Source organism: Leptodactylus fuscus, chromosome 1, assembly GCF_031893055.1.
Source record: "Leptodactylus fuscus isolate aLepFus1 chromosome 1, aLepFus1.hap2, whole genome shotgun sequence".
In the NCBI taxonomy this organism is placed as follows: Eukaryota; Metazoa; Chordata; class Amphibia; order Anura; family Leptodactylidae; genus Leptodactylus; species Leptodactylus fuscus.
In genome coordinates, this window is record NC_134265.1 from 253,590,531 (window position 1) to 253,615,787 (window position 25,257).

The following is a 25,257-nucleotide window of genomic DNA, read 5'->3' on the forward strand; positions in this document are numbered from 1 at the left end:
CAAGCAACTGGTGCAGAATATGATGGAAATGTTTCAGTAAACCCTCGCTGACAGCAGAGAGGAGATTTCCTCCAAGAAGCTAACAACTGCCATCCAGTACACAACCACTAGGGGAACACTCTCCAAGGTCTGGGACACGTTAATGCCGCCCCCCCCCCACCCGGCCAAACTACCACCACTGAGGGTCCTAGTGTCATCAGGAGAGAACAGTACAGGCGCATGTTGCGTGAGTACCTGGCCAACCACAGCCTTGTCCTCTCCGATCCCTCTGTGCCTTACACGTATTGGGTGTAGAAGTTGGACCTGTGGCCCTTGGGGTGAGTGGAGGCTTCCCCCAGCTGAGGTTTGGGTGAGTTTGACGAGGATGTGCAAGTACGCCCCGCAGTTAGCCTTTTTGGTTACATAGTTACATAGTAAATGAGGCTGGATAAAGACATTAGTCCATCAAATCCAACCTATAACCCTACAATCCCTACAGTCTTGATCCAGGGGAAGTCAGAAAACCTCATGTGGCTTATGCCAATTTCCCCATTTCAGGGGAAAAAATTCGTTCCCGACTCCAAATCTAGCAGTTAGTATAAAAATGTATTAAAAAGTCAAGGTGTGTTCCTGCTCACCTCTAATGATGAAAAGGTCTCTTCGTGGTGCACGGCAACTCTTCCAATAGTAGATAAAATGTAACTTTTATTAGATATCATAATAATGACCAAATCATGATAATTGCAAATGAAAGAACAGAAAAAAGAAAAACCCCTAAAAAAATGCCAACGCGATTCGGAACTCCATTGCTCCTTTTTCAAAGCGTAACTATAGACCAGGTCAATAGTCTCTCACTCTGCCAAACCAGTATCCGACGCTATGCTGAGGAGGCCCAAAAGGCTGAAACAGCGCTGTCCATAGCTGGAATCTGTTCCTTTTGGAATAGAAATAGTGGTTTGGCAATAAATCCCGCATCATATCAGTAAGGCTTATTAACTGAGTCATGTATGATTTTAAGGGAGCTGCCACTAGAGGGCAGCATACAGAGGCACTGTTTTCCTAATTACATCATGCAGAATAGATTTGCATATTTTTTACCCATATTCCCTAGCGGAGCAGGAATGACTTGTAAGTCTACATATGCCTATGTAGGAACACACTCTCCCCAATGTGTATGATTATCCCCTGACCCTGGTCTGTCCAGACTGTCAATCTTTTTCTTTTCTTGTGGAATAACTAAGGAAACTGGATATCAAGCCAGTCTGAATGCATTGTAGAGGACATTATTCTGAGCACCATCATGCCTTTAGATAGCCCAATAGTATTATGCAAATGAAGCTTTAAGTACAATGAGTTCAATAATATAAACACATTAGCTTGTATAGTAAACATACAAAAAATTAGCTTTTTTAAAGTCATTCCACCTCCCAAAAAATGCTAAAAGTTGGATGACACCAAAGTTAAAATGTTATGAAATGCCAAATAAAGGATGTGCTGGACATTTTCCAGAAGAAAGAGTCATATGTCAAGATGCGCCACATTGATGCCCATCTATATCAGAAACTGGTATAGATGGGTTAAAAAATTCCCGCCAGTATGTCTACCACACGTTTTATGTATAAGACCAGTGAGAAATTCCCATTTGGAATAGCACTATGTATATCACTAGCCATTTTGAAAAAACGACATATGAATTCACTTGATGTTTTATGAATTGCAGACAAAGTGCAACTGGCTAAATATGAACCTCAGATTCCTGCCCAGCAGTATGCACTCACCAGGCAGGATGAGCTCATATTACTACAAGAAAAGGTGAAAATGGGTATTATCACAATGGATGAAGCACTCCAAAAATTCCAGCAGTGGCAGAATGAAAAGAGTGGATTAGATCTTCTCCAGCAGGTAAATAATAAGTTGAGGTGAACATTCGCTGTCACGTGTCTTAAGGAGTGTCATTGCAATATTTTCAGATTCTAGTCTTGGTATTTTGCATATCCATTCTAGAATACCATTAGATCACTGCATTAAAATGGTAAAATGGTACTCTTATTTTATATTGAAGTTGGTATACTGTGTGTTACTTGTTACATTTCATGGATATTTATTCCTTGAACATGGATTCTAGATACAAAAATATGACAAATTGTACATTTTCTGTGTTCAAATAGAAAAAACTACAGCAGTTACGTGATAATATTATTGGAAATAAAACAGATGATGAAAGAGTTTACGGTAAGTCTTAAAATCATAAATGTGCTTTAAAAATATTTTGAAGTTGATCTTTGTAGTGACTATATTTACTGCAGAACCACATGCAATTATTTATTATCATTTCTAAACCCCTTGTCAAGACTTGCAATAGCTAATTCACAGCTTAGACCTAAGGTTCTTTGAATGATATTTGGCTCAATGGGACAGATTTATGAAGACTAGGGTCTTCATAGCTCTGGAGCCAAATATCTCTAATTTCCAATAGGCGTAACCACAAGAGATCAGTGTGACTAGGCTGAAGTTCCTTTCCGCCCACTGTGACTAGTTAAGTTCATTTGCACATGACTTTTTATGCTTTCAAGCATCAAGGCACATACATCAAAGGACCCCTTGGCAAGTATAGCTTATGTTGTCTGGCTCTCAAATTGCACATCATAAATATCTTAGCACTGCAAAAAAAGTGCACAGTGGTATTTTAGCTGTACCACAAATTCATATGCTTAACCCTTCCCAACTTCTCCCTTAATATTAATGCGGATATTGGGATGTCAGCTCCTGAGTAGCCATCATAGCCGCCTGGTCTTTGCTGTATTATACAGGGCAATAAAGCCCCTGGTGTCTCAGTCAAGGTTGACCAAGGAGCCATTTTCCCAGCAGCGCATGGGCGCCACCATTTTGGGGAGGATTTCTAGCACCCATTGCCATTACAGTCGGAAGTCTATTGAAAGTTCCCAGGCTTATCTGACATTCATTTGTATAACAGGTTGCTTTATGCAGCCTGTCATACAAATGCCAGTATTTTGCAATAAAAAAAATGGAGTCTACTAATTACAGTATTAAAAATAAATAAATAAATAAATAAATAAAATATTAAAAAGAATCAAAAATTCAAATCACCCCTATTTTCCCTAGAATACATATAAAAGTAGAAAACTACTGTGAAACACATACACGTTAAGTATCCCTATGTCCAAAAACACCCAGTCTAGAAGCTTCTTAAAATATTTTTCCTGTACGGTGAACGCTATATTGGAGGGGGGAAAAAATCAAAAGTGCCAAACTGACATTTTTTCACTGTTTTGCCACTGCTAAAATTTTGAACAAAAAGTAATCAAAGCAATAGGCGTTCCCCAAAATAGCTCACAGAAATGTAAAAAAAGTTATGGGTGTCAGAATATGGCGAGTTTAAGAAAAACTTCTGGGTTTTTTTTTTGCAACGTTTTGGATTTTTGTTAAGGGGTTATAATGAAAATAAAACTAAATAAATTTGGTATCTCCAAAATTGTACTGAAACATACCAAAGAATACAGGTGACTTGTCATTTTGGCTGCACAGTGAATGCTGTAAAAACAAGGCCTGTAAGACAGTCGAACAAATGCAGTTTTTCTCCAATTCCACCCCATTCTGAATTTTTCCAGCTTCCCAGTACATTGTACAGAATAATAAACTATACCATTATAAAGAACAATTTGTCTTGCAAACATTAGGCCCTCATATGGCTCTGAGAAAGGAAAAATAAAAACCCATCTAACCTGCAATCCAAACAACAATCCAAGCAAAAAATAAACTGTTGGTTAAAAATGAAGGTGCTGACAAAAATCACTGTTTATATATTTGTAAGAATGTGGTTTGTTTCTGGAAGAATTTAGATTTCTTTGGTTTATATTCTAATGCATTGATGTCCATTTGTTTTAACAGATAAAATTACTATTGTCCATCAACCAAATGGTAAGTTCATGTATGAAAGATGAAGAAAACCTACAACCCCAGAATGCAAGTTCTATTGTATCAAGCCAGAAATCTATTAGGCCAGGGCCCCATGTAGCGTAAACACAGTGGTTTAGTCATGGTGTGAATGCTGTGCCTAAAACCACAGCGTTTTACAGTATGGCGAATCCCATCCACACACCCATTTGGTGAACTGGTCTATGAAAAGTGTGCAGTGTGTGCCATACATCTGAACATGGAGCAACCCTTTGTAGATTGGAACAAACGTGTTAAATAGTGGGACAAATTGAACTTGTCCAGATTCTTTTTATGAAAAAGTTGGCAGAAAACACAGGTAATCTGTTGTATGGAGTTTGAATGGGAAGTTCACCCACTTTCACTAATTTAGAGGGGTTACTCTCAGCGGTCCGTTTGCCAATCGTAGTTGGTATAAAGTTTACTTTGGAAAACTAGTGGCAACAATAATGAGTTTGGCTAGACCGGTGGCATCATCACCCAGCCTAATTTTCGGAAAGTGGTAAGAGTGTGGTAAAGATGGCACTTGTGACGATTCTTGTTACAAGTGTTGTTTAAAAAGTCATCAGATCGAGTAATGCGACTCTTTTATGCCAGAAAATGAGTAGGTGGCTTAATAAATCTAAGCTTTTGTGTGTATGAGGCCTAAGAATTGAAGTCAGCCTGTTGCTGTGTTTTTTCTGGACTTGGTGTATCCTCTATTACCAGTCACCACTGATTCTCTGTAAAAATGTATGATGAACTCATTTCAGTTATGATCTTTGCCCATTTATATGTAACAATATTGTGTTATGGATCTTGTTCCACAACATAGAAATGAATCATAAAGGATATTACACTAAAAAGATTTATCAAATACATCAGCAAAAGATCCTACTGCGTATACTGCTTCTACCTAGATGTTTAGATGTGGACACATTATCCCACTTTATAGAATGCTATACATTAATGTACATATAGAAATAAACATCAGTCAATCATATGTGACAGGAGATCGGTTACCCATAACTTTTTGTTGGTGCCCTATTATTTTCTAAGAGTACCTTTGCTGGTTGTTAAACACTAATATTCACCAAACAGGTGAGATTCCGTTCAGTCAGCTTGTCAGATGGAGACCTGCTTAGTTCACAGAATGACAAAAAAGGGACCTTTGAGGGGGCATTCACTCAGAGTAAAGTGGCGCTGATGCGTGCACAATAACTCACGTAAGAATCAGCGCTACAAAACAGAATCCCATTGACTTCAATGTGTTACGCGTGTTAAACTGAACCCATTGAACTCAATGGGATTCTGTTTTGCAGTGCTGATTCTTGTGCGAGTTTTTGTGACAGAATCAGCGCCGCATTAGGGTGCTTTCACACGGAGTAATGCTCCGCTCATTCTGACACGTAAACATGTGTCAGAGTGACCGCTGTAAAACAGAATCCCATTGACTTCAATGGGTGCCGTCTTACGCGTGCTACACATTGAAATCAACGGGTTAAAAAGCCTACCATTGATTTCAATGAGCGGAGCGTTACTCTGTGTGAAACCCTTAGCGAGGGTTCACACAATGTCTTTTGGCTCGTAATCTGGCGCAGCGGGAGCTTTTGCGGGCCGTATACGCTCCCATTGAAGCCGGGATCGTATACGCGGTGCTATTTTACGGCTGTGATTTTCAATCTTCAAATTCACGGCCGCATAAATTCACATGCCAGATTACGAGCCAAAAGGCATCGTATGAACCCTCCCTTACTCCGTGTGAATGCCCCGTGAGATGAATTTATTAGAACAAGTCACAAACCTATGAAGAAGCGACAATTGTAGCACGAGAGTGTCTTATAAGACCCAATGAACCTTAGTATTCCATGGAACCCTCATTGGCTAACAGAAGGTCTTTTGATCTACATAATATGATACTCAGTTGAATATAAATATGTAAATATAGAAAAAAAATTTTATCAATAAAATATACATTTATATTAATAACATATAGTCCATCATATTCCTGAAAGGGTTGTCCCACAATGGACTGACATAGGCAATCTTTTTCCATTAGTCCCACAATGAATACAGTGACATTCACTTCATTCACCTCTCCCTTTGTAGTGATCAATGGGGTTTCCAGCAGGAGGCCTCCTCAAGATCAGATATTTATAACCTACTTTGCTGGTAAATGGTACAATTGTCTCTCCTTTAACAGCATAACAGATTATTAGCACTCATCATAGATTTCTCTTTTCAGCATTCCCTGGAAAACAGAAAGCAACGAATGGCATGTTTGATAACAGTATTTACCAAAAGCCAAATAAACCACCAGTAAGTGTCATTTCATTTTTAGTTTTAAAGATTTTATATTACAGAAAAGTGTACTCCATCCTAAAACAATGTGGAAGGTCCCCCACGTAGGGGGCTAGTAACATAGTAACAAGGGTCATAGTACAGTGTATACAATGTGAACTGAAAAGAGGACAACAAGGAAAAAAGGATACAGAAAACCAAAAGAGGATGTGGGGGATAGGGGGAAAACCAAGGGAAAGATACCAAAAATCAGACATGTTTTCTAACTGCTCAGATTTAGCACTTTGAGGCGGCATGTTCAGTTGTGATCCTTTGCACTTGTTACTGCTGAACAGCTAAGAATCTGTTGCTGTGTGTCAAAAACCAACAAAATATGGATAAATACATAAAATACATTCAAAACAATGAGGGATAAATACCATCAGACAAGAAGGTCCAAACCGAGGTAGAAAATGAATATGGGTAAGTATTTGAATCAGAGGCTGTATATGTATAGATGTTATTAGATCCAAATAAAAATGGTCAATGGATCAAGAGAGTAGTATATAAATGTAAAAAAACGGAGAAAACGTATATAAAACAGACACTTTAACACATATAAATACCTATGGTCAAGAATTAAATGCAATATATCACAGCAGTATAAAGTAAGAGGTGTATATAGGACAGTGGTGATATAGTATATAACAGCAGTCAGATAAGTAGACAGTTAATGTACATGAACCTCTGTACTAAACAGATATAGCAACTACAGCGTACCATAAAGTATCAAAGTATATAAAGTACACTAGAGTGATGGTAATCAGATGGTGAGCGACAATACCCAATATTATTCAAACATCCACAGCTTATATAACGTATATGGCAAATTATTCCAGCAAGGAAAATTGGCATAAATGGCCAGTGTACATAGTGATTATAGTAAGGGCTCGTTCACATCTGCGCCGGCACTCCGTACCTCAGGTTTCCGTTTCCTGCCTAAAACAGAGGCAGGAGACGGAAACCTGCAGGAGACTTTCTCACCCATTCATTTGAATGGGTGAGAAAGCTGTCCGGCCGTGCGCGGCAGTGAGCGTTTTATGCTCTCCGCCGCAAAACCAGGTTTTATAATCCGGACACAGAGTCAGACATGCAGTACTCTGTGTCCGGATAAAAAAATCCGGTTTCGCGGCGGAGAGCCTAAAACGCTCTCCGCCGCTCACAGCCGGACCCGGTCTGTGCTTTCCGTCTTCTGGCATGCAGAAGACGGAAACCATAGAACGGAGACCCTGAACGCAGGTGTGAACCTAGCGTTAGCTGTATGTGGTGGATACCGATTACCATGCCTAGTGTATGACAGATAAATAAATAAACCTGACAGCAGATCCTGGTATATTTATACTGAGATAATGAGGCCGTAGTTGATAACAGCATGAACATACCCACAATTGCGAAGTCTCACACAGAATTCACCAGGGCGGACCCTCCCCGTCCCCTTCGCGAGTTTCGGCGCTTACTGCCTTCTTCCTGGGGGTCAGTCCATCCAGCACTTTTGTTTCTTTGGCTACTTACCTGTATCATAAGAAGGGACTACCGCCCAGTTGTCCTCTGCTGCCTAGGGCAGTGAGGCAAGTAGGCAAGGACAGCGACGGGTTCAACTTAAGACTCACAGTCTTGTTGTTCACTTCCTCTAGGTATCACCAGCAGCTACATTAGAATTGCTCTTCTAGCAATTCCCTTATACAAGTATATATAAAGGAAACTATGCGAGTAATGTTATATCTGTTAAAGCTAAAGGATGCCTGATGATGACAGTAAACTGCAGCTATATAACATGATGTAAGAACATTGACTGCATCATTGTGTCATGTAATATGTTGACAGATATAGTGCATGTTCCTATAGACCTGGTCACAGATTGCTACTATCATGGAAATGCAGGGAACTCCTATAGTTAGCAGGCTTTTTCACAAGGGTTCACTTCTAAAAGAAGTGTTTCAAATAATAGAGTTATACTAATACTGTATTATGAAATTGCTACATATGTTGTCCTGCAATGTTCTCTATAGTGGTATCCAAGGTGGGATATATTACACATGTAAATTACTTAGCTAACATATGTATTCATTCAAATATAATAATCTCTCAATATAATAATGCTCAGAAACAAATGGAATACCGTATATTTGGCTAACATCATACATTAATTGTATAGTTACTATATTGGATCCATTGTAACGCATGATGTTCCAAGCATCAAAGATCCATCTTTTGAACAGGATTTGAAAGTAGAATATACTAAAATTGTTCCTGCATTATACAACACTATTTATAATATTTACAGAATGTATTAACTATGATGTTTTAGGAAAATAAATCATAACATAAAAAATTATGACTTGTAGCCTAAAGCGAAGATACAAATTCATAAATAATGAAGAATACAAGAGCCATGGATTACAACATGGTTTGCTGGGAGCCTTTTATGACATTCTGTGCATTTCTAAAGCGACGATTGTTGGATTTCTGTGTGGGTTCTGGTTTCTCAACAATGTGTTTAAAATATAGTTCAAAACTAGAGATGAGCGAACAGTAAAATGTTTGATATTCGATATTCGTTTCGAATAGCCGCTCAATATTCAACTATTCAAACGAATATCGAACCCCATTATAGTCTATGGGAGAAAATGCTTCGCTACAGGGGAACCCACCATTCGACTCAGGAGAGTCACCAAGTCCACTAAGACACCCCAGGAAATGATGCCAACACCCTGGAATGCAACTGGGACAGCAGGGGAAGCATGTCTGGGGGCATCAAGTACCTTTATAATGTTGGGATCCCTGTCAGCTTGCGATATGCCGGACCTGACTTTTTCCCATAGGAATGCATTGACCAGCGTTGATTGGCCAGTGTACAGCATTCGGCCAAATCAACGCTGGTTCTGCCTGAGGAGGCGGAGTCTAAAATCGGTCCACAGCAGTTTCCATTCTGGTCCGATTTTAGACTCCACCTCCTCTGGCAGAATCAGCGTTGATTGTCCGAATGCTGTACACTGGCCAATCAATGCTGGTCAATGCATTCTTATGGCGAGATGAAGCAGAGCTAGCTATGCGGTTAGCTCGGCTACTCCAGACACCGGAGATGAAGCAGGGCTTAGCTCTGCTACACCCAACCATCCCTCAAACTACTCCTCCTGTCACACACACAGCTCTGCAGTACTGCCAACCATCCCTCCAGCTCCTCCTTCTGTCACACACATCTCTGGTGTAACAGAGCTCAGCACACACTCAGCTCTGCTACATCTATACACTCTGTTGTAGAGATGTAGTAGAGCTGAGTGTGCGCTGAGCTCTGCTCCACACGAGATGTGTGTGACAGGAGGAGAAGATGGAGGGATGGTCGGGAGTAGTGCAGAGCTGCTACACCAGAGATGTAGCAGAGCTGGCCGATGTTAGCAGTCCGATGCAGCAGAGCTGAGTGTGTTAGGCTGCTGCATCAGACTGCTACATCTGCCAGCTCTCCTACATCGGGCCGTGGGCTCAGCTCAACTACTCCGGAATAGTTGAGCTGAGTGTGCAGTATCGGATACTGCACACTCAGCTCAACTACACTCTGCAGACGATACTGCACACTCAGCTCAACTACTCCGGAGTTGAACTGAGCGCACGGCCCGATGTAGCAGAGCTGGCAGATGCCAGCTCTCCTACTCAGGGCGCTCTGAAGAGGACAGAGGACCCCGCCTCCCTAGACTAGTATTGTAGAGATGCAGGGAGTAGGCACTGCTGGGAAGAAGGATGTTCCTGAAAGACTTTCAGGAACGCTCTTCTGACTGTGAAGAGCTATGGTACCGGCACCGATAGCTCTTCACTCGGGGCTCAGATTGGGAAAGCCGACAGTGCGAATTCAGTGCACTGTCGGCTTTCCAGTGGTATATAAAACTGCCTTTGCCCAAACCCATGAAAGGTCCTCTTTAATTCTAGCAGGCTTTGGGGCTATATGGTAATATCCCAGACCACATGACATCTGGGACATTACCATATAGGCCCGAAGCCTCCTAGGATTAACATTGGATCCCAGAGAGGTGAGTAACAGTGTTTATTATGTTCCCTCACCTCCCCTGGGGCTCCGGTTATTATACTCGGGGGTCTGGAAAGACCCCCAAGTATAATAATAGCAGCAGTGGGATCACGGCCTGGGCTCTGGCCTACTCACTACTGGCCTCTGCGGCCTATAGTACAAGGGGAAGCGGGTGCGGCAGTAAGCAGGTCCGGGGAGGTTGGTAAATAGGCCGCTAACTGCTGAAGATACTCCAGCAAGCAGCGGCCTATTATAAAACAAAAAAATGTTATTATACTTACCGATCTCGCTGCTGCCTCCGTGATCCTCTTCTCTCAGCAGTCAGATGCCGCCTACGCTGATACGTAGATGTCTGAACCAGCACAAGGAGAGCTGCCGCCCCCCTCCTGTGTGCCGCCCAAGGCTTTGCAATGCCCCAAGTGCACTTGCAGGCTGATGTGTATATCTATAAGACAGATGTTTGCTTGATCAGTTTGTGGCCACAAAGCTATGTTTCTGTCCCTGTTAATGACGCTTAGGCCTCGTTCACATTTCCATTAGTATTCCGTTCAGGAAAGTCCGCATGTGGACCCCCCTGAATGGAATACCGAATGCATTTGCAAGCGGTGTGCAGTGAAAGCACATGGATTCCCATAGACTATAAGGGTCTGTGTGCTTGGCGGTAGATTTCCACAGGGAACATGCAGACAGGAAAGTAGTTCACAATCTACTTTCCTGTCCGCATGATTCGCGCGCGGCAAGAACATTATACTCTATGGGGATCTGTGTGCTTTCACTGCACACCACTTGCAAATGCGTTCGGTAGTCCGTTCAAGGGGTTTCCATGCAAACTCCCCGAATGGATTACCAAACACAGATGTGAACTAAGCATTACATGCACTATTGGGAGGCATTTTGGACCTGAAAGACTCCTTTAAATCACAACTAAACTTTTTTTTTTTTTTTTTTTCGAAATGTACCTCACATAAGAAAAATGCCTGTTTCTTCACTCATTTGCCTCCTGTTGCTGATCAAATATATACAATAGGATTCTATGGAGAGAAGAAGAGGAGAAAAATAAGAGCTCTTCAAAGCAGAGAGATATATGTACTATAGATAGTTTTCTTTCACAATACAGCTGGGTTACCAGGAATTACTATCCAGCCTTCTCCTGATAGAAATGACTCATTTATTGCTGTAAACTGAGACTGATTGTGTACGGAATACGGACTAAAGTCAATCATATCAGAAGTAAAGGACAGGAGAAATACACAGGCATTTTCTCTTAATGAAGTATATTGCAGTGTTTAGTCCCTTCACCTGCACTAATGAAGAATGCATAAATGAAAATTAAGTGAAAATGTGATAATGAAAAATGTTTTAAAAAAATTATTTACTCTTTAACATTCTTATTTCATTAATATGCAGTGATACAAACACTGCTCAGCTTATGACTTTTTTTCTGTTCTGCTTTTGATGTCTTAGAATTTTTCTGCTCCTTATCATCCAATAAAAAAAGACAATGACACGACTGGAAAGTCACCGCATACAAAGTAATGGTGAGTAAGTGGAGCCCTGAAGGAATGAAATGGGTGTTCACAATAAGGGGAAGTTCACACAGAGTTTTTTGGTCAGGGTTTTGGCAGAAATCCGCCTCCAAACCCTGAACCAAAAAACGCCTCACCATTCAAAGTATACAAAACGCTTCTGGGTCTTTTCCGCTAGTGTTTTTTTCCGCTAGCGGCAAAAAAGAAATGAGATGTCCATTCTTTTTGAAACCCATGAGCATGTTAGAGTACAGTCAGGGGGTGGAAGGCATTTACTCACAGTCCAGAGATGATGCTGAGCTATGAGCAATGCCCTTCTGACAGTGGGAAGATATCGGTTCAAATACCTGGAAAGCCATCAGTGCACCGAATTTAACAGTGCAAGCTTCCTTAAGATCTATCCTTTTTCCTAATTCTAGACTGCAGTCTAAGGGTGCATGCACACTACGTAACGCCGGGCGTGTATGAGAGTCGTACACGCCGGCGTTACAGCAGGGCTGCCAAACACTTCCCATTCACTTCAATGGGAGCGCTCGTAACAGCGGCGTTTACGAGCGCTCCCATTGAAGTGAATGGAAAGTGTTCGGCAGTCTGCTGTAATGCCGGCGTGTACGGCTCTCATACACGCCCGGCGTTACGTAGTGTGCATGCACCCTAAGGGGATAAAAGGGGTTAAAGGGATTGTTCAGATTTAGGAAAAAATCTCTTATAAAAGCAGTGCGAACTACCCACAAGTCTAGAGTGGTATTATAGCTCTGCCCCTTCACTGTTAATAAACTGCAATACCACTCGTTACTTGTAGAGAGCTGTCATGGGGTTTTTTGGTTTTTTTTTTAAAAAAGAGCTGTAAGATGTTTTTCTAATCATAGATGACCCTTTAATGTAAGTAAATGTAAGTAAACTAAGTAAAGACATACATTTAAGCCTTAAACCAGACTAGTATATTGCCTATAGACGAGGAGGCAACCACATTTGAACAACCCAGTGTAAAGTTTGTAACAGGAGTCCCACCTACTATGTATCGTTTATAATCAAAGTGTCTTTCTATATTGCCATGGAGCCTTGGGGCCTCCTCAGGCTCAACAGCATGGGTGTATCTGCTACCTCTGTACCTAGAGGTAAAGCAATTTTTCTGGAGTTTTTTTTCCCATTCTTAAAATGAATGACCACAGTGTGAAACTAACAATTTTGTAATAATTCATAAAGCTACTCTTTAAAGTGCATCAACTCACCTCAAATTGTGAAAACTGGCCTTACCTTTGCCATATATGTGTAGTACCTACATAATCAACACAATCTGTTTTTATTTATAGGTTTTCGCTCACCAAACTAATGGTATTCTGAAGAATCCAAAGATAAAGCTCCAGTGAAGAAAGCTGAAATATTTTTCATCCAAATTCATACTGACATTAAAGCTAAAACCCAACGTTGCAGAAAAGCAACCTTATTTTGTTGCAGATTTTGCTGTAGTTTTTTTTTTTCAGCCAAAGTCAAGAGTGAATTTAACAGAAGGAAAACGTCTAAGAGCTTTCTTTTATATTGTCCATAACTTTTCAAGTCACTCCTGACTATAGTTAAAAAAATAAACAGCGCAAAATCTGGAAAAAACAAACAAGAAAGGAGGCAACGTGGGGGCCTCAGCCTACAGGAGGTTTCCAATTTCATGAAACAAAGCATAATCATTGAACAGTGAAAAGTTCTGCATCTTTTCAAGACATGCTCGTTTTGAAAACATATTTTTTTTAATTTAGTAAGATTAAGTTATTCTTACATACAGTTTCTATGTGTCTTTGTTTGGCTGACAGTAAAGCAGTGAAAGGCATATGTAACAACAACTGCAAACAAGAACATTTCTCATGATATGCAATCAGAAGTTATTATTTTGCATGTATATTGCTAAGCTGAGTGGATGATTTTGTGCTTAACCTCTATGGTCTATTTATGAAGATTGCTCTTTAGCAAGAAGTACATTTGTATTATTTCTTATCCTTCAGAGACCTTTGCATGTAAAGAGGACCTTTCACCACCCCTTCTAAGTCCAGCTCTTTGCACCATTTAATAGGTGCTGCTCCACAGATTCGGCACAACAGGTAGGTGGTGTCAGGCAAGAGCAGACAAAGGGGCGGATTCTGAGCTCTGACTACATCTGTCTCTGATCGGGGCTCTGAATCTCGCCCTCTTTCCTGCCTAGTAGCATATTAGACACCAAAATTAACAGCACCGATTGCTCAGGAACTGTGGGATCAGAGAAATACTAACTCTGCTGAAATCAATGGAGCGGTGCCTATTAACATGCTAAGAATTGGAGTAGGTGGAAGTTCTCTTTAAATGGAATTTTATAATATGTAAATGTTACTAAAGAGGAGTACCACATGCACAGCCACACTTTCATTTAAAGGGGTAAACCAGGATTAGAAAGCATGACTGCTTTCTTTCACAGAGATCTTCATTTTCTCTTCTCAAGCACATGGCCATGTTACATCTCGGTTCTGTTCAAATGTATAGGACTTATTTATAGGAATGCCGTGTGACCACATGACTGATGTCACTTCCTCAGAAGAAGAAGGTGAAAGAAGACAAGCAAGTTTTCTAATCTTGGATAACTCCTTTAGAGAAGGACAAAGGAGTCACTCATTCTTGAGTTTAACAGAGAGTTTGGGAGCAGGTGTATCCCCATAAAAACCAGCCCCAAAAAGTCGTAAATGTAATTTATAGGAACCCTGTTAAAAGTAATATGATATATTCTTGAAATAAGATTATTGTTTATAGGATCAATTACTATTCCACTTTGGATAGAGGGAAAATATGGAAGCGTAAGAATGGAAATTTGGCACTTGGGAAATTGAGACAGCAATGTAAATGATATCCTTTAAACATATGTCAGTTACAGACAGCTCTTGGTCCTCTCTGAGTAATTTAAGTAGCAATTTGAGCAAAAAATATTGACAGATATTCTGGTAAAACACTTCATATGGGCAACAGAATAGTATCAGTGCTAGAAAATAGCCAGGTAGCCAAAAGCCAGGTAAGTCCAAAAGCCAGGTAGCCGCTACTGAAAGCCAGTGCACTGCACCGGCATCCAGTTGCGCACTCCGGTCCAGATTAGGCCCAATGAATGGCCCTAGTCCAGAGAAGGGAGTGTCTTCAGGCCGATTCGTGAGGCGACTCGACCTGAAGAATGAGCATCTCGCTTATTTTTCCAGGAGCCGGAAGAAACAGCTCCTGGAAAAAATTCCTGAGTGGCTCCCATTGATTTCAATGGGAGCCGTCTTTTTGGTCAGGATTTTGAGGCGGATACAGGCAAACATTCTGGAACTCTGAGAGATCTGATGAAGGGGTGGTACTTGTGAGGTACCAGAGAACCCCGAAACGCATCATCATAAATAAATTCCTTTTTATTCTGATTCATCAGCATACCAGAACTCATCTTTACTGAAGGGAGCGCGCTTTTGGTATTTTTGGGGGGTATATCCCTCAATCACTGTCCTGTGATTTCTTTCGACCTTAGAGTCGTAAGCCATAGACGCAGCCCCACGTTTTTCAGCATACATAGCTTGTTTACGTACCAAAAAGGCGTGATACAAGTTGACTTATTTCTGGAGTCCACAAGGACTTATATGTATTCTCATATGTACCTAATTTTTAATTAGCGCGGCCACGCTTGGTAATTTTATATATTTCAGTTTCTAGAGGTGTAATGGATCCCTGAAGCTCCTGGGCCCTAAAGAAGAATCTGTAACGGCACCCCCACTTTTCTGTGTGCTATGCATAATACTGGTGTCTTCTTTTTTTCTTTTTTTTTTTTTTTTTTTAAATGTAGATTGTGAGCCCCACATAGAGCTCACAATGTACATTTTTTCCCTATCAGTATGTCTTTGGAACATGGGATGGAAATCCATGCAAACACAGGGAGAACATACAAACTCCTTGCAGATGGTTTTTGCCCTTGGTGGGATTTGAACACCAGGACTCCAGCGCTGCAAGGCTGCAGTGCTAACCACTGAGCCACCGTGTGGGCCCCTACTGGTGTCTTCTTATGTTGTAGAGAGTCCTTTGGGCTCCCTCAGGCTCCATGGCCTCTTAGACATTAGTACCTCCGCACCCCCTATAACTACACCCCAGCCATTATCTAAGTAATATAATAAACTATCCCTATAATACTCCGATTCAATGCACACTTAAACTAGTTTAGTTGTAGGATTAATTATTGCTTGCTAACGTTGTTAATTCCCAGATGGTCTACAACAACAAAGGGGTTAATGTTTAGATTACTAGTGGTCTAGAGAAGGGAATGGGGTTAATGGTTCTCTTTGGGTTAAATACCTGGTGTCTGTGTTTCTCATTTCTCTGACATAAGGTCGTCTCAGGCTCATTGTTTTCATTTCATCTTCTTGCTTGGATCATACATAATAAGCAGAGAAGTCTATGCAGCTATATAGGGGTTCACACCACTGTTGCTGTTGTCAGACCCAGGACAAGTGCCTAGTGGAGTTTGGTATTTGATAATAGTATTGATATTAGCTTTTAATAAATAAGAAATGTTTACAAGAATATTTTGCCAATAAAGATTTTAACTATACAATTTGTTTTGGTTTTCTCTCAGCAATATTAAATCCCAGTAAACATTGCAAGTAAAGGATTATTCACATTATATATGGACATGGCATATCCCTGAGATATATGTAATTGATGGGGGTGTAATCTCAGAGACCTCACCCATTCTGAAAATGATAGGCATTTTCTTATATTAGCAGCTTATTCTCTACCAACATGATAGATGATAAGTTTCACCTCAGAATGTGAGACTACCTCTAGGGTTTTTATGGTGGTGTTTGCCCTGGATTGAAGGTTCATTTATTCAGCAATGTTGCTGCCGATAGCTTACACAAAGTATATAAAGACTACGGCATGTCAGCGGTTTTGCACTGTCAATACAGTTGACAGACTCCCTGTTACTAAGGAAAGTCCATCTTTAGAAACCAGGAGGCTCAAAACGGAAAACAGAAGTGGTAAAGGCAAGTCCAGCATACAGCCTCTGTATACTGACCCACAGCTTTGCTGCTTTGTGCTCCCTGCCTGTATACTGCTTAGACAGGAGGCTGCAGCTTGTCTTATCCCCAACAGCTCTACAGAAGTGAGTGCAAAGAGTCATCTCCTTCTGATACTGCAAATGTCTGACCAGCTGATTTTTACTGTGGTTTTATGGTATCACTGACAGTAAGCAGTTTCTTTATTGTGTTGAGAGCTCTTTTTCTCTGTCAGAGATATGTTTAGTGCCTCTGGATCACCTATAGTGGGTTCACTTGGGCTTTTCTTTGTTATTTATTATCTGCTATTACATAGTTGCTTCTGCCAGAGCTGATGCCTTGTGCTTCAGTTTTCTGGCATAGAAAGCACAAAAATTCACAATTTTTTTGTGCAAATTAGGTTTTCACACAAAAAATTTGTGATGTTTTTACACTGCCCTTGCTGCTTTCCCACCTGATTCATTTTCATTTACACCAGAAAGTTTGCATAAATGATGCTGGAAATCTATGCCAGGTATGAGCTGGCACAGATTTCCCTCCAGACACACAGCCTGGTGAAGGGTATCATTCATGATTGTGTGTGTGCCTTGTCATATATGAGGTGCACCATCCGCTGGCGATGGGGTTATGAATAGAGATGAGCGAACAGTAAAATGTTCGAGGTTCGATATTCTTTTCGAGTAGCCTCTCAATATTCGACTACTTGAATCGAATATCGAACCCTATTATAGTCTATGGGGGGAAAATGCTCGTTTCAGGGGTAGGCAACGTTCGATCAAATTATACTTACCAAGTCCACGAGTGAGGGTCGGGCTGGATCCTCCAAGCAGTCTTCTCCTTGCAGCTTCCCCGCGGCGTCTTCCAGCTCTTCATTCACTCTGCCAGGGATCTACACTACAAGCGGACATGCGCAGTCGGCTCTGCCCAGATCGAGTACAAGTATTTCGAATACCGTAGTATTCGATCGAATACCTACTCAATCGAGTACTACTCGCTCATCTCTAGTTATGAAGACTAGTGGTAATGAAGACTGGAGTAAATAATCTCACCTTTTGTCTGTAACAGCAGAGAATTTACAGGTTTCTTTATGTAAGAAGTGATTTTATTGTTTACAGAGAGCTGCAAAGTCTAATGGGAAGTGAGGAAATGTGAAGCTGTAAACTACTGACAAACACTGTACATGCCCCCTGCCTCAGAGAAAAATGTAAAATGTGTTATAACCATAATGGGGCTATTAACAGTAAACACCAGAATATAACAATACGAGTAGAAGCAGAAACAGCAATAAAACACTTTGCACAACAAGACCCTACAGATCATAATTACATAGTAGATGGTTGGATGAAGACACCAGTCCATCAAGTCCAACCTATAACCCAGATTTTCCAACTTTTGATGCAAACCCTTTATGTTAGGTTCACACTAGTGTTTGAGTCTCAGCATGAGGCTCCGTCCTCCAATTAAAATAGGCAGAGAGTTTTCTCTCCAACGTTTTTGGCAGAAACCCGGTAGGCGCCATTATAGTCTAAGGGGTCCGCAGGTTTCCTTTGGTAAGTGCTTTTTAAGCGAACAAGGTTTATGTTTTTCAGGTCCCCAAGCAGACTCAAGGGCCGGAAACCCAAACACTAGCGTGAACTTAGTGTTATTTGTGTAGTCTTCTTAAAAACTTACTAAAGTATAAATCTAATGCTTGGAGCCATTGAAACATATACTTAGTCTCCATTCGATATGCCTTTAATAGGTCATTTATCTTATGGTATAAAATAATAATGTGCTGTCATTTATATTATACTAAACAGAAATATGGAAAAGGGTTTTCTAACTTTTCATACAAAAAATAACTGTATATGGCTAAAAATAACACGTACCTTGCAAATTCTGTGACAACGCCATGTCAATACTTATATACTGTAACTGTCTTTCCTTTACTGAAGAAATGACCACGGTAGTCAGTCACTGACTTCAGTCCAATATGGACTGTGCCGAGTTACTGGCTGTTAAAATGACGTGCTATATAAACAAGGATCAACAGAGGAACCATCAGTGCAGAAGTCATAGGGACTATTAAGCATGGGGCAAAAGTTTTAGACAGGTGTGGATAAAATGCTGCACAATAACAATGCTTTGAAAAATAGAAGTGTTAATGGTTTATTTTTGCCATTTAACAAAATTCAAAAGTGAATGATCAAATGAGAAGTCTAAATCAAATTAATATTTGGTGTGCCCACCTCTTGGAGCTGGAGTCCAGAAGTGATGATGGCCTTCAGAGAGCCTTGATCTCAATACCGTAGAGTCTGGCTGTATCCTACCTACAACCACAGGTATATCTGTAGTTAGTTCTCCAAGATGTATGGAACAACCTCCCTTCCAAGTTCTTTCAAAAACTTTGTGCAAGTACACTTCAAATAACTGAGGAAGTTTAGGGGAGATCTCACCAAATATTGAAGAATGGCCCAATAGGTGTGTGACAATGAATGTTTTTTTTTATTTTGTCACCTCCACTGGGCCTCCTGAAGAGACCCCAAAGTATATTAATGTCACATTCACTTTGACATTCAGCTGTGTTTGCATTAGACAGCTAGACGTGCTCACTATGTCCTAAGCCATTTTATAGTGTGGTTTGTACTAAACTTGTTCTGCTTCGAAACAGATTTGCGACCCGAGCCATCCAACATCAAAATGAAACAAACCCTGAGAGGCTTGTTCATATCTCTGTGGATGAATAGGAAAGCTGAAATTTGCATTTCCTGGAATTTGGAGGCAGCATAGCCTCCCACTATTAATAAATATTTTTCTATTGCTACATATCATACAAGAGTCTTGTGTATTGTATTGTATTGCATTTCCCCTGCGTCCCACCAGCGGCACAATATGGGGTATTTTCTGCCCCTGTGTGCTGGTAGGACAGGCGGAATTTTTAATTAGCCAGACTTAACACCTGGCTGGACCCTATAAGAGGGCACCACACCCCTCCCCCTGCGTGTTTTTTTCTGTCCTGTGTGTGGACAGGTGGGGAGGACCTGGTGTCCTCCTATAGGGTTCTTTGGGTCACTTACCTGATCCTGAGTCCTGTCCCTCGCTGGGGCTCCTGACCTAGAAGAGAAGGCAGGGGTGTCAGCAGGGTCTTTCTCCTTCCCTTTCTCCCCGTCCCCTGACTCTTACCTGCAGAGTCGGCGCTTCATGCGGAAGCTTCGGCTTCTGCCGTCGGCTCTGCGAGCGGGTAGGGGCCGGAACCTTCGGCCGGCTCCCTCGTTCCTGGACGGGGAGGGAAAACTTGTGACGCACTTCCGGCGCCGCACTTCCGGTCGCACGGCGACTGAAATTTTACAGACACTAGCTCTGGAGAAGGAGCTAGGTTAGGGGCAGGTAAGGCAGTCCCCTGGCCCCATTTCCCCCCCCCCCTCTAGGTAAACAATTCTTTGTTCGGGGGTCTTGGGGGGGTGGGAAGCGGGAAGGGGGCGGGGTTTTGGGCGGACCCACCCCCTTTTTTTCGGCGGCCAGCTTAAAGAGGAGGGCAGGGCACTCAGTCCTTGCCTTCCTAGTTTCCCACTAGTGGGGCTTGTGCAGCAGTTTGCAGCAGTTGGCAGCAGTTTGCAGCAGTTTGCAGTTTGCAGGTGGCAGCTGAGTTTTGGACAAACCTTGGTCTAAGCCATTCCTCCTACGCCCGGTAAGAAACCATTATTGTGTTTCATATGTGTTACTCCTCTCATACTGTAAATCTATTTAGGTGAACATAGCGGTCGCTATTTTCCGCTACCATGTCCTCTTCCACCACTCCTCCTGGGGACCAGGAGAGGAGGAAATCCTCACCTAAGAGAAAGCATTTTTCCTGCCGGGATTGCGATATTCCCTTACCTGATGGTAAGTGTGGTTAGGGATAGGGGCTCTCTGCAGTAGGAGGTTGCTAATTAACCTCTATATTCCAGGATACGATTGGTCACGTTGTCGGTCCTGCAGAGGGCCTCCTGCTGATGAGCCCTCCCCCAGGGACATGGTAATATGGATGAAGGAGTATATGGTGAGTACGGTGCAGAGAACAAGAGGAAAGATGGTTTCCCCACTTCTGGTAAGCTCCTCCTCCCTTTTTTGTAGGAGGAGTCACTAAAGGACATCCGCGTGTCCATCACCCAGCTCTCTAAGAAGCAGCGGACAGAAGGGCGCTCTGCTTCTCCCCCCTTCCTGGAAAGACTGCAGATGGAGGATGACTCCTGCCCATCCATGGTGCAGTCGAGCGTGGGCAGCAAACCCATATTCCCATGGGACAAAACAACCAATTTGCTGAAGGCCATCCGGTCAAGGGGCCTGGATGACTTGGGGGAAGCCTCCGCTTCTACCGCTGAAGGGCAGAGGGCCTTTCAGGTAGATGCGGCATTAATGGCCATTATGGAGCAGGAGTGGAAATTTCCTGAGAAGACTCATGTGGCCTCCAGGGTATTTAAGAATTTGTATCCGGTGGATCCTGTCCAGCTGGCTTCCTGGGGGCCACCCCCAAAAGTAGACCTGGCGGTAGCCAGGAGGTCCAAGCGTACCATTGTTCCTCTTGAAGACGGCTCTAACTTACAGGACCTCTTGGATAGGAGGATAGACTCCACACTTAAAAAAGCGTACTCATCTGCTTCAGCTCAGACCTCTGTGGCCATTGCCTCCACCGAGGTGGCGGACTTCCTACGTGCCCGGCTGATGCAACTGGAGCGGGACATAGATACCGGCGTCGATAGAGACGAGATCTTATCGTCTATGTCCTCTATTCAGCTAGCAGCAGATTACTTGGGAGAGTCATCCAGACAACAGTTACGTCTGTCAGCAAAAACCATGGCTCAGACCACAGCCGCAAGAAGGCCACTGTGGCTCCGCCCCTGGAGGGCGGACTTACCATCCAAATACGCCCTGTGCGGTCTACCCTTCCAGCCGGGTAAGGTGTTCGGGCGCAGCCTCGATGACCTAATGGAGGGCCTGGCCGAAGACAAAGGCAGAACCTTGCCGCAGGCCTCCAGAAGCAGAAGGCCTCCCCCAGATAGGGGGCGGGGAGCTCAATCTAGGGCACAACCTCAAAGGAGGTCCAGAATACGACCTAGAGGTATGGGCAGCGGGCGCGCCAGGGATGATCCAAAAGGTAAACCTACCTTTTGAAGGTGCGCAGCTCTCTGCGTCCAATCTTGCAGTAGGTGGGCATCTGGCCCACTTTGCCGGTGTGTGGGATCAGATCATCAAAGATCCTTGGGTTTTGCGGGTGGTGGCCCAGGGCTACGCCTTGGAATTCAAGCAGCCTCCCCGCGATCATTTCACCAGCACTCGTACCCTGCCTGCTGCCCAGCAGTCCATCTTAGAGGCAGCCGTCTTGGAATACAGGACAAAGGGGGCCCTGGAGAGGGTCCCCCCTCTGGAGGAAGGCCTCGGTATCTACTCTCCAGTTTTCCTCGTCCCCAAACCATCCGGGGACTGGAGGATGATAGTAGATTTAAGATATCTCAATCGCTTTCTAAAAGAAAAACCATTCCGTATGGAAACAGTAGATTCTGTAACATCCTTCCTCCAGCAGGACGAGGTAATGGTGACCCTAGACCTCAGGGACGCCTACCTGCATGTCCCTATTTTTTGCCCACACAGGAAATATCTAAGAATAGCTATTCAAATAGCTGGCCGCAGAGAGCATTTTCAGTTTACCGCCCTCCCCTTTGGCATATCGTCAGCCCCGTATGTCTTTACCAAGACGGTCGCCCCCATCGCCGCCGCTCTAAGATTAGAGGGGCTCTTCGTGGTTCCGTATTTAGACGACTGGCTCATAAAAGCTCAGTCTACTTCTCTACTCCGCCAACATCTTCAGATTGCTGTATCCCTCCTCCAGAAACTAGGATGGGTGATCAACTGGGAGAAATCCGAGACAGTGCCGTCCACCCGGAGGAAGTTTCACAGATTTATTCTGGATTCCCAGAAGATGCAGATCTACCTTTCCGGCCCAAGGAAACTCAAAATAGAGGCAGCTGCCCGCTTTCTGTTCAGAACTCGGCGAATAACCATCCGGACCGCCATGAGAGTTCTAGGCCTGATGTCTTCTTCAGCCAGGGCGGTTCCTTGGGCCTTATGGCATTTGCGTCCCCTTCAGAGGGAAGTGCTGAGCGCCTGGAACAGGTCGCCACGGGGACTGCAAAAGAAGATCTGCCTTTCTCCCGCTACCCGTCTTTCCCTCAGATGGTGGATACACCTGAAAGACGGAAGGTCTACGGTCCCTCCAGAGTGGGTCCTGCTGACAACGGATGCATCCCATCAGGGATGGGGAGCCCACTTGGACGACAAAACTATACACGGCGTTTGGGCACATCTGGAACAGGGGTCATCCAACCTGAAGGAACTTCAGGCAGTGTACCTTGCCTTGTGTCACTTCGCCCCCCTCCTCAAAGGCAAGGCGGTCAAAGTCCGGTCAGACAATATGACAATGGTCATCTATATAAACAAACAAGGTGGTACCAGATCCCGGGCCCTTCAAAGAACCACGAATCTAATCTTCTCATGGGCAGAAAAGAACCTGTCCCATCTATCCGCTGTTCACATCAGAGGCTCCCTGAACATAGTAGCGGATCAGTTGAGTCGGGGTATTTCCGTATCCGGAGAATGGTCGCTTCATCCAGGAATATTCCAGCAGATTGTCCAAAGATGGGGTCTCCCAGAGGTCGATCTTATGGCAACCCGACTCAACGCCAAGGTGCAGACCTTCTGTTCCCTGTATCAGGAGGACAACCCCTTGGCAGTGGATGCCCTGTCCATCCCATGGAGGTTCAGGCTGTTTTACATCTTCCCTCCGGTTCCCATCATACCCAGAGTATTGATGAAGATAAGACAGGACCAAGTCTCGGGCATTGCCATAATCCCGTTCTGGCCAAAAAGGACTTGGTTTGCCCAGCTCATGAGGATGAGTCAAGGCATCTATTGGAGGCTTCCCCCCCTCCCAGACCTGGTAACTCAAGGAGAGCTGCTCTGCCAGGATCTGAGGAGGTTCAACTTGACAGCCTGGAAGTTAACCAGTCCCTATTAAGGTATAGAGGACTTTCAAAGGCCGTCCTAAAGACGATTTCCTGTGCCCGCTCAGAAGCTACAAATAGAAGTTACCAAAGGATTGGTAACATCTTTAAAACTTGGTGCCAGGAGCACGAAGTGGACTCCGTGGATCCTCCGGTAGGTGTGATCCTGGACTTTCTTCAGGACGGCCTTGACAGGGGCCTCTCGGTTGCTACCTTGAAGGTGCATATGGCTGCCCTGTCCGCCTGTCTGGGGAGGCGGTTATCTCAAGACCCCCTAGTAAGTTCCTTCCTTAAAGGGGCGGGGAGGTTGAGACCAGCAGTATCTGCTCCCATCCACAAGTGGGATCTCAGCACGGTCCTTTCGGCGCTATGTGGTAAGCCCTTTGAACCTCTGGAGTCGGCAGACCTTAAGTTCCTCTCCTGCAAGGTAGCATTCCTCTTGGCGATAACATCAGCCAAGAGGGTAGGAGAATTACAGGCGTTCTCCTGTGAAGAACCGTATATCAACTTCTACGAGGACAGAGTCCAGTTAAGATATCTACCGGGATTTACCCCCAAGGTTCCCTCTGTGACCAACAGACGCCAGCTGGTCACACTTCCAGTATTCTATCCAACACCCTCCACTCCGGAGGAAGTAAAACTTCATTCACTTGATTTGTCAAGGTGTTTAAGGATTTATCTAGAGCGCACGCGCTCTTTTAGAAGATCGGAAAACCTCTTTGTAAACTTCTTCGGGAAATTAAAGGGCCTGGCGGCCTCGAAACCCACCATTTCTAGGTGGGTGAAGGAGGCCATTAAAATTTCATTTGAGATACAGGACTTATCTCCTCCGGCCTTCTTGACAGCGCACTCCACGAGGGCAGTCTCTACCTCGTGGGCAGAAAGGTGCGCCTTGCCGCTTCACCAGATCTGTGCAGCTGCGTCGTGGAGCTCAGACTCCACATTTGTAAAACACTATAGACTGGCTACCCAGTCTGCGGAAGCTTCGGCTTTCGGCCGTACAGTGTTGAGTTCTGTAGAACACCCACCCTAATAAGGGGACTATGCTTGCTATCTCCCCATATTGACTTTTTTAGTCATTTAGTCTCCTGATGAACTCCTAAATACGGGAGGGAAACGCGTTGAGACGGGACTATACTATATGTGAATGGGGACCTAAAACCTTTGAATAGATCCTCAGCAAATTACCATCAGCTGCTATATCGGCTTGATGCCGGATAGCTAACATTGGGCAGAGTGGGAGGTAGCTTATATCCTAATATAGGAATACCCTAGCCCATTTTGCTACTTTATAGACGGCATGCCAATGTTCTGTCTTCTTTTAATATTTAAATATTAGTGAGACATTTGTCTATCTGCTATTGATCCAGGGGAGAAGTTATTTCTGGATCAATAAGCATACCCTTGGCTTCTGAACT

General features: G+C 43.3%; 1 protein-coding gene across 1 annotated transcript in view; it reads left to right on the plus strand.

Moving 5' to 3' along the window:
• BANK1 (B cell scaffold protein with ankyrin repeats 1) overlaps positions 1–13,220 on the plus strand; it is a 252,190-nt gene extending 238,970 nt beyond the window's left edge. The window contains exons 14-19 of the mRNA XM_075285589.1: positions 1,700–1,881; positions 2,148–2,211; positions 3,889–3,918; positions 6,158–6,231; positions 11,735–11,808; positions 13,110–13,220. Of these exons, the coding sequence (XP_075141690.1) occupies positions 1,700–1,881; positions 2,148–2,211; positions 3,889–3,918; positions 6,158–6,231; positions 11,735–11,806 (422 nt within the window). The 3' untranslated portion in view covers positions 11,807–11,808; positions 13,110–13,220. The remainder of the gene's footprint in view (positions 1–1,699; positions 1,882–2,147; positions 2,212–3,888; positions 3,919–6,157; positions 6,232–11,734; positions 11,809–13,109) is intronic.
• The last annotated feature ends 12,037 nt before the right edge of the window (positions 13,221–25,257 follow it).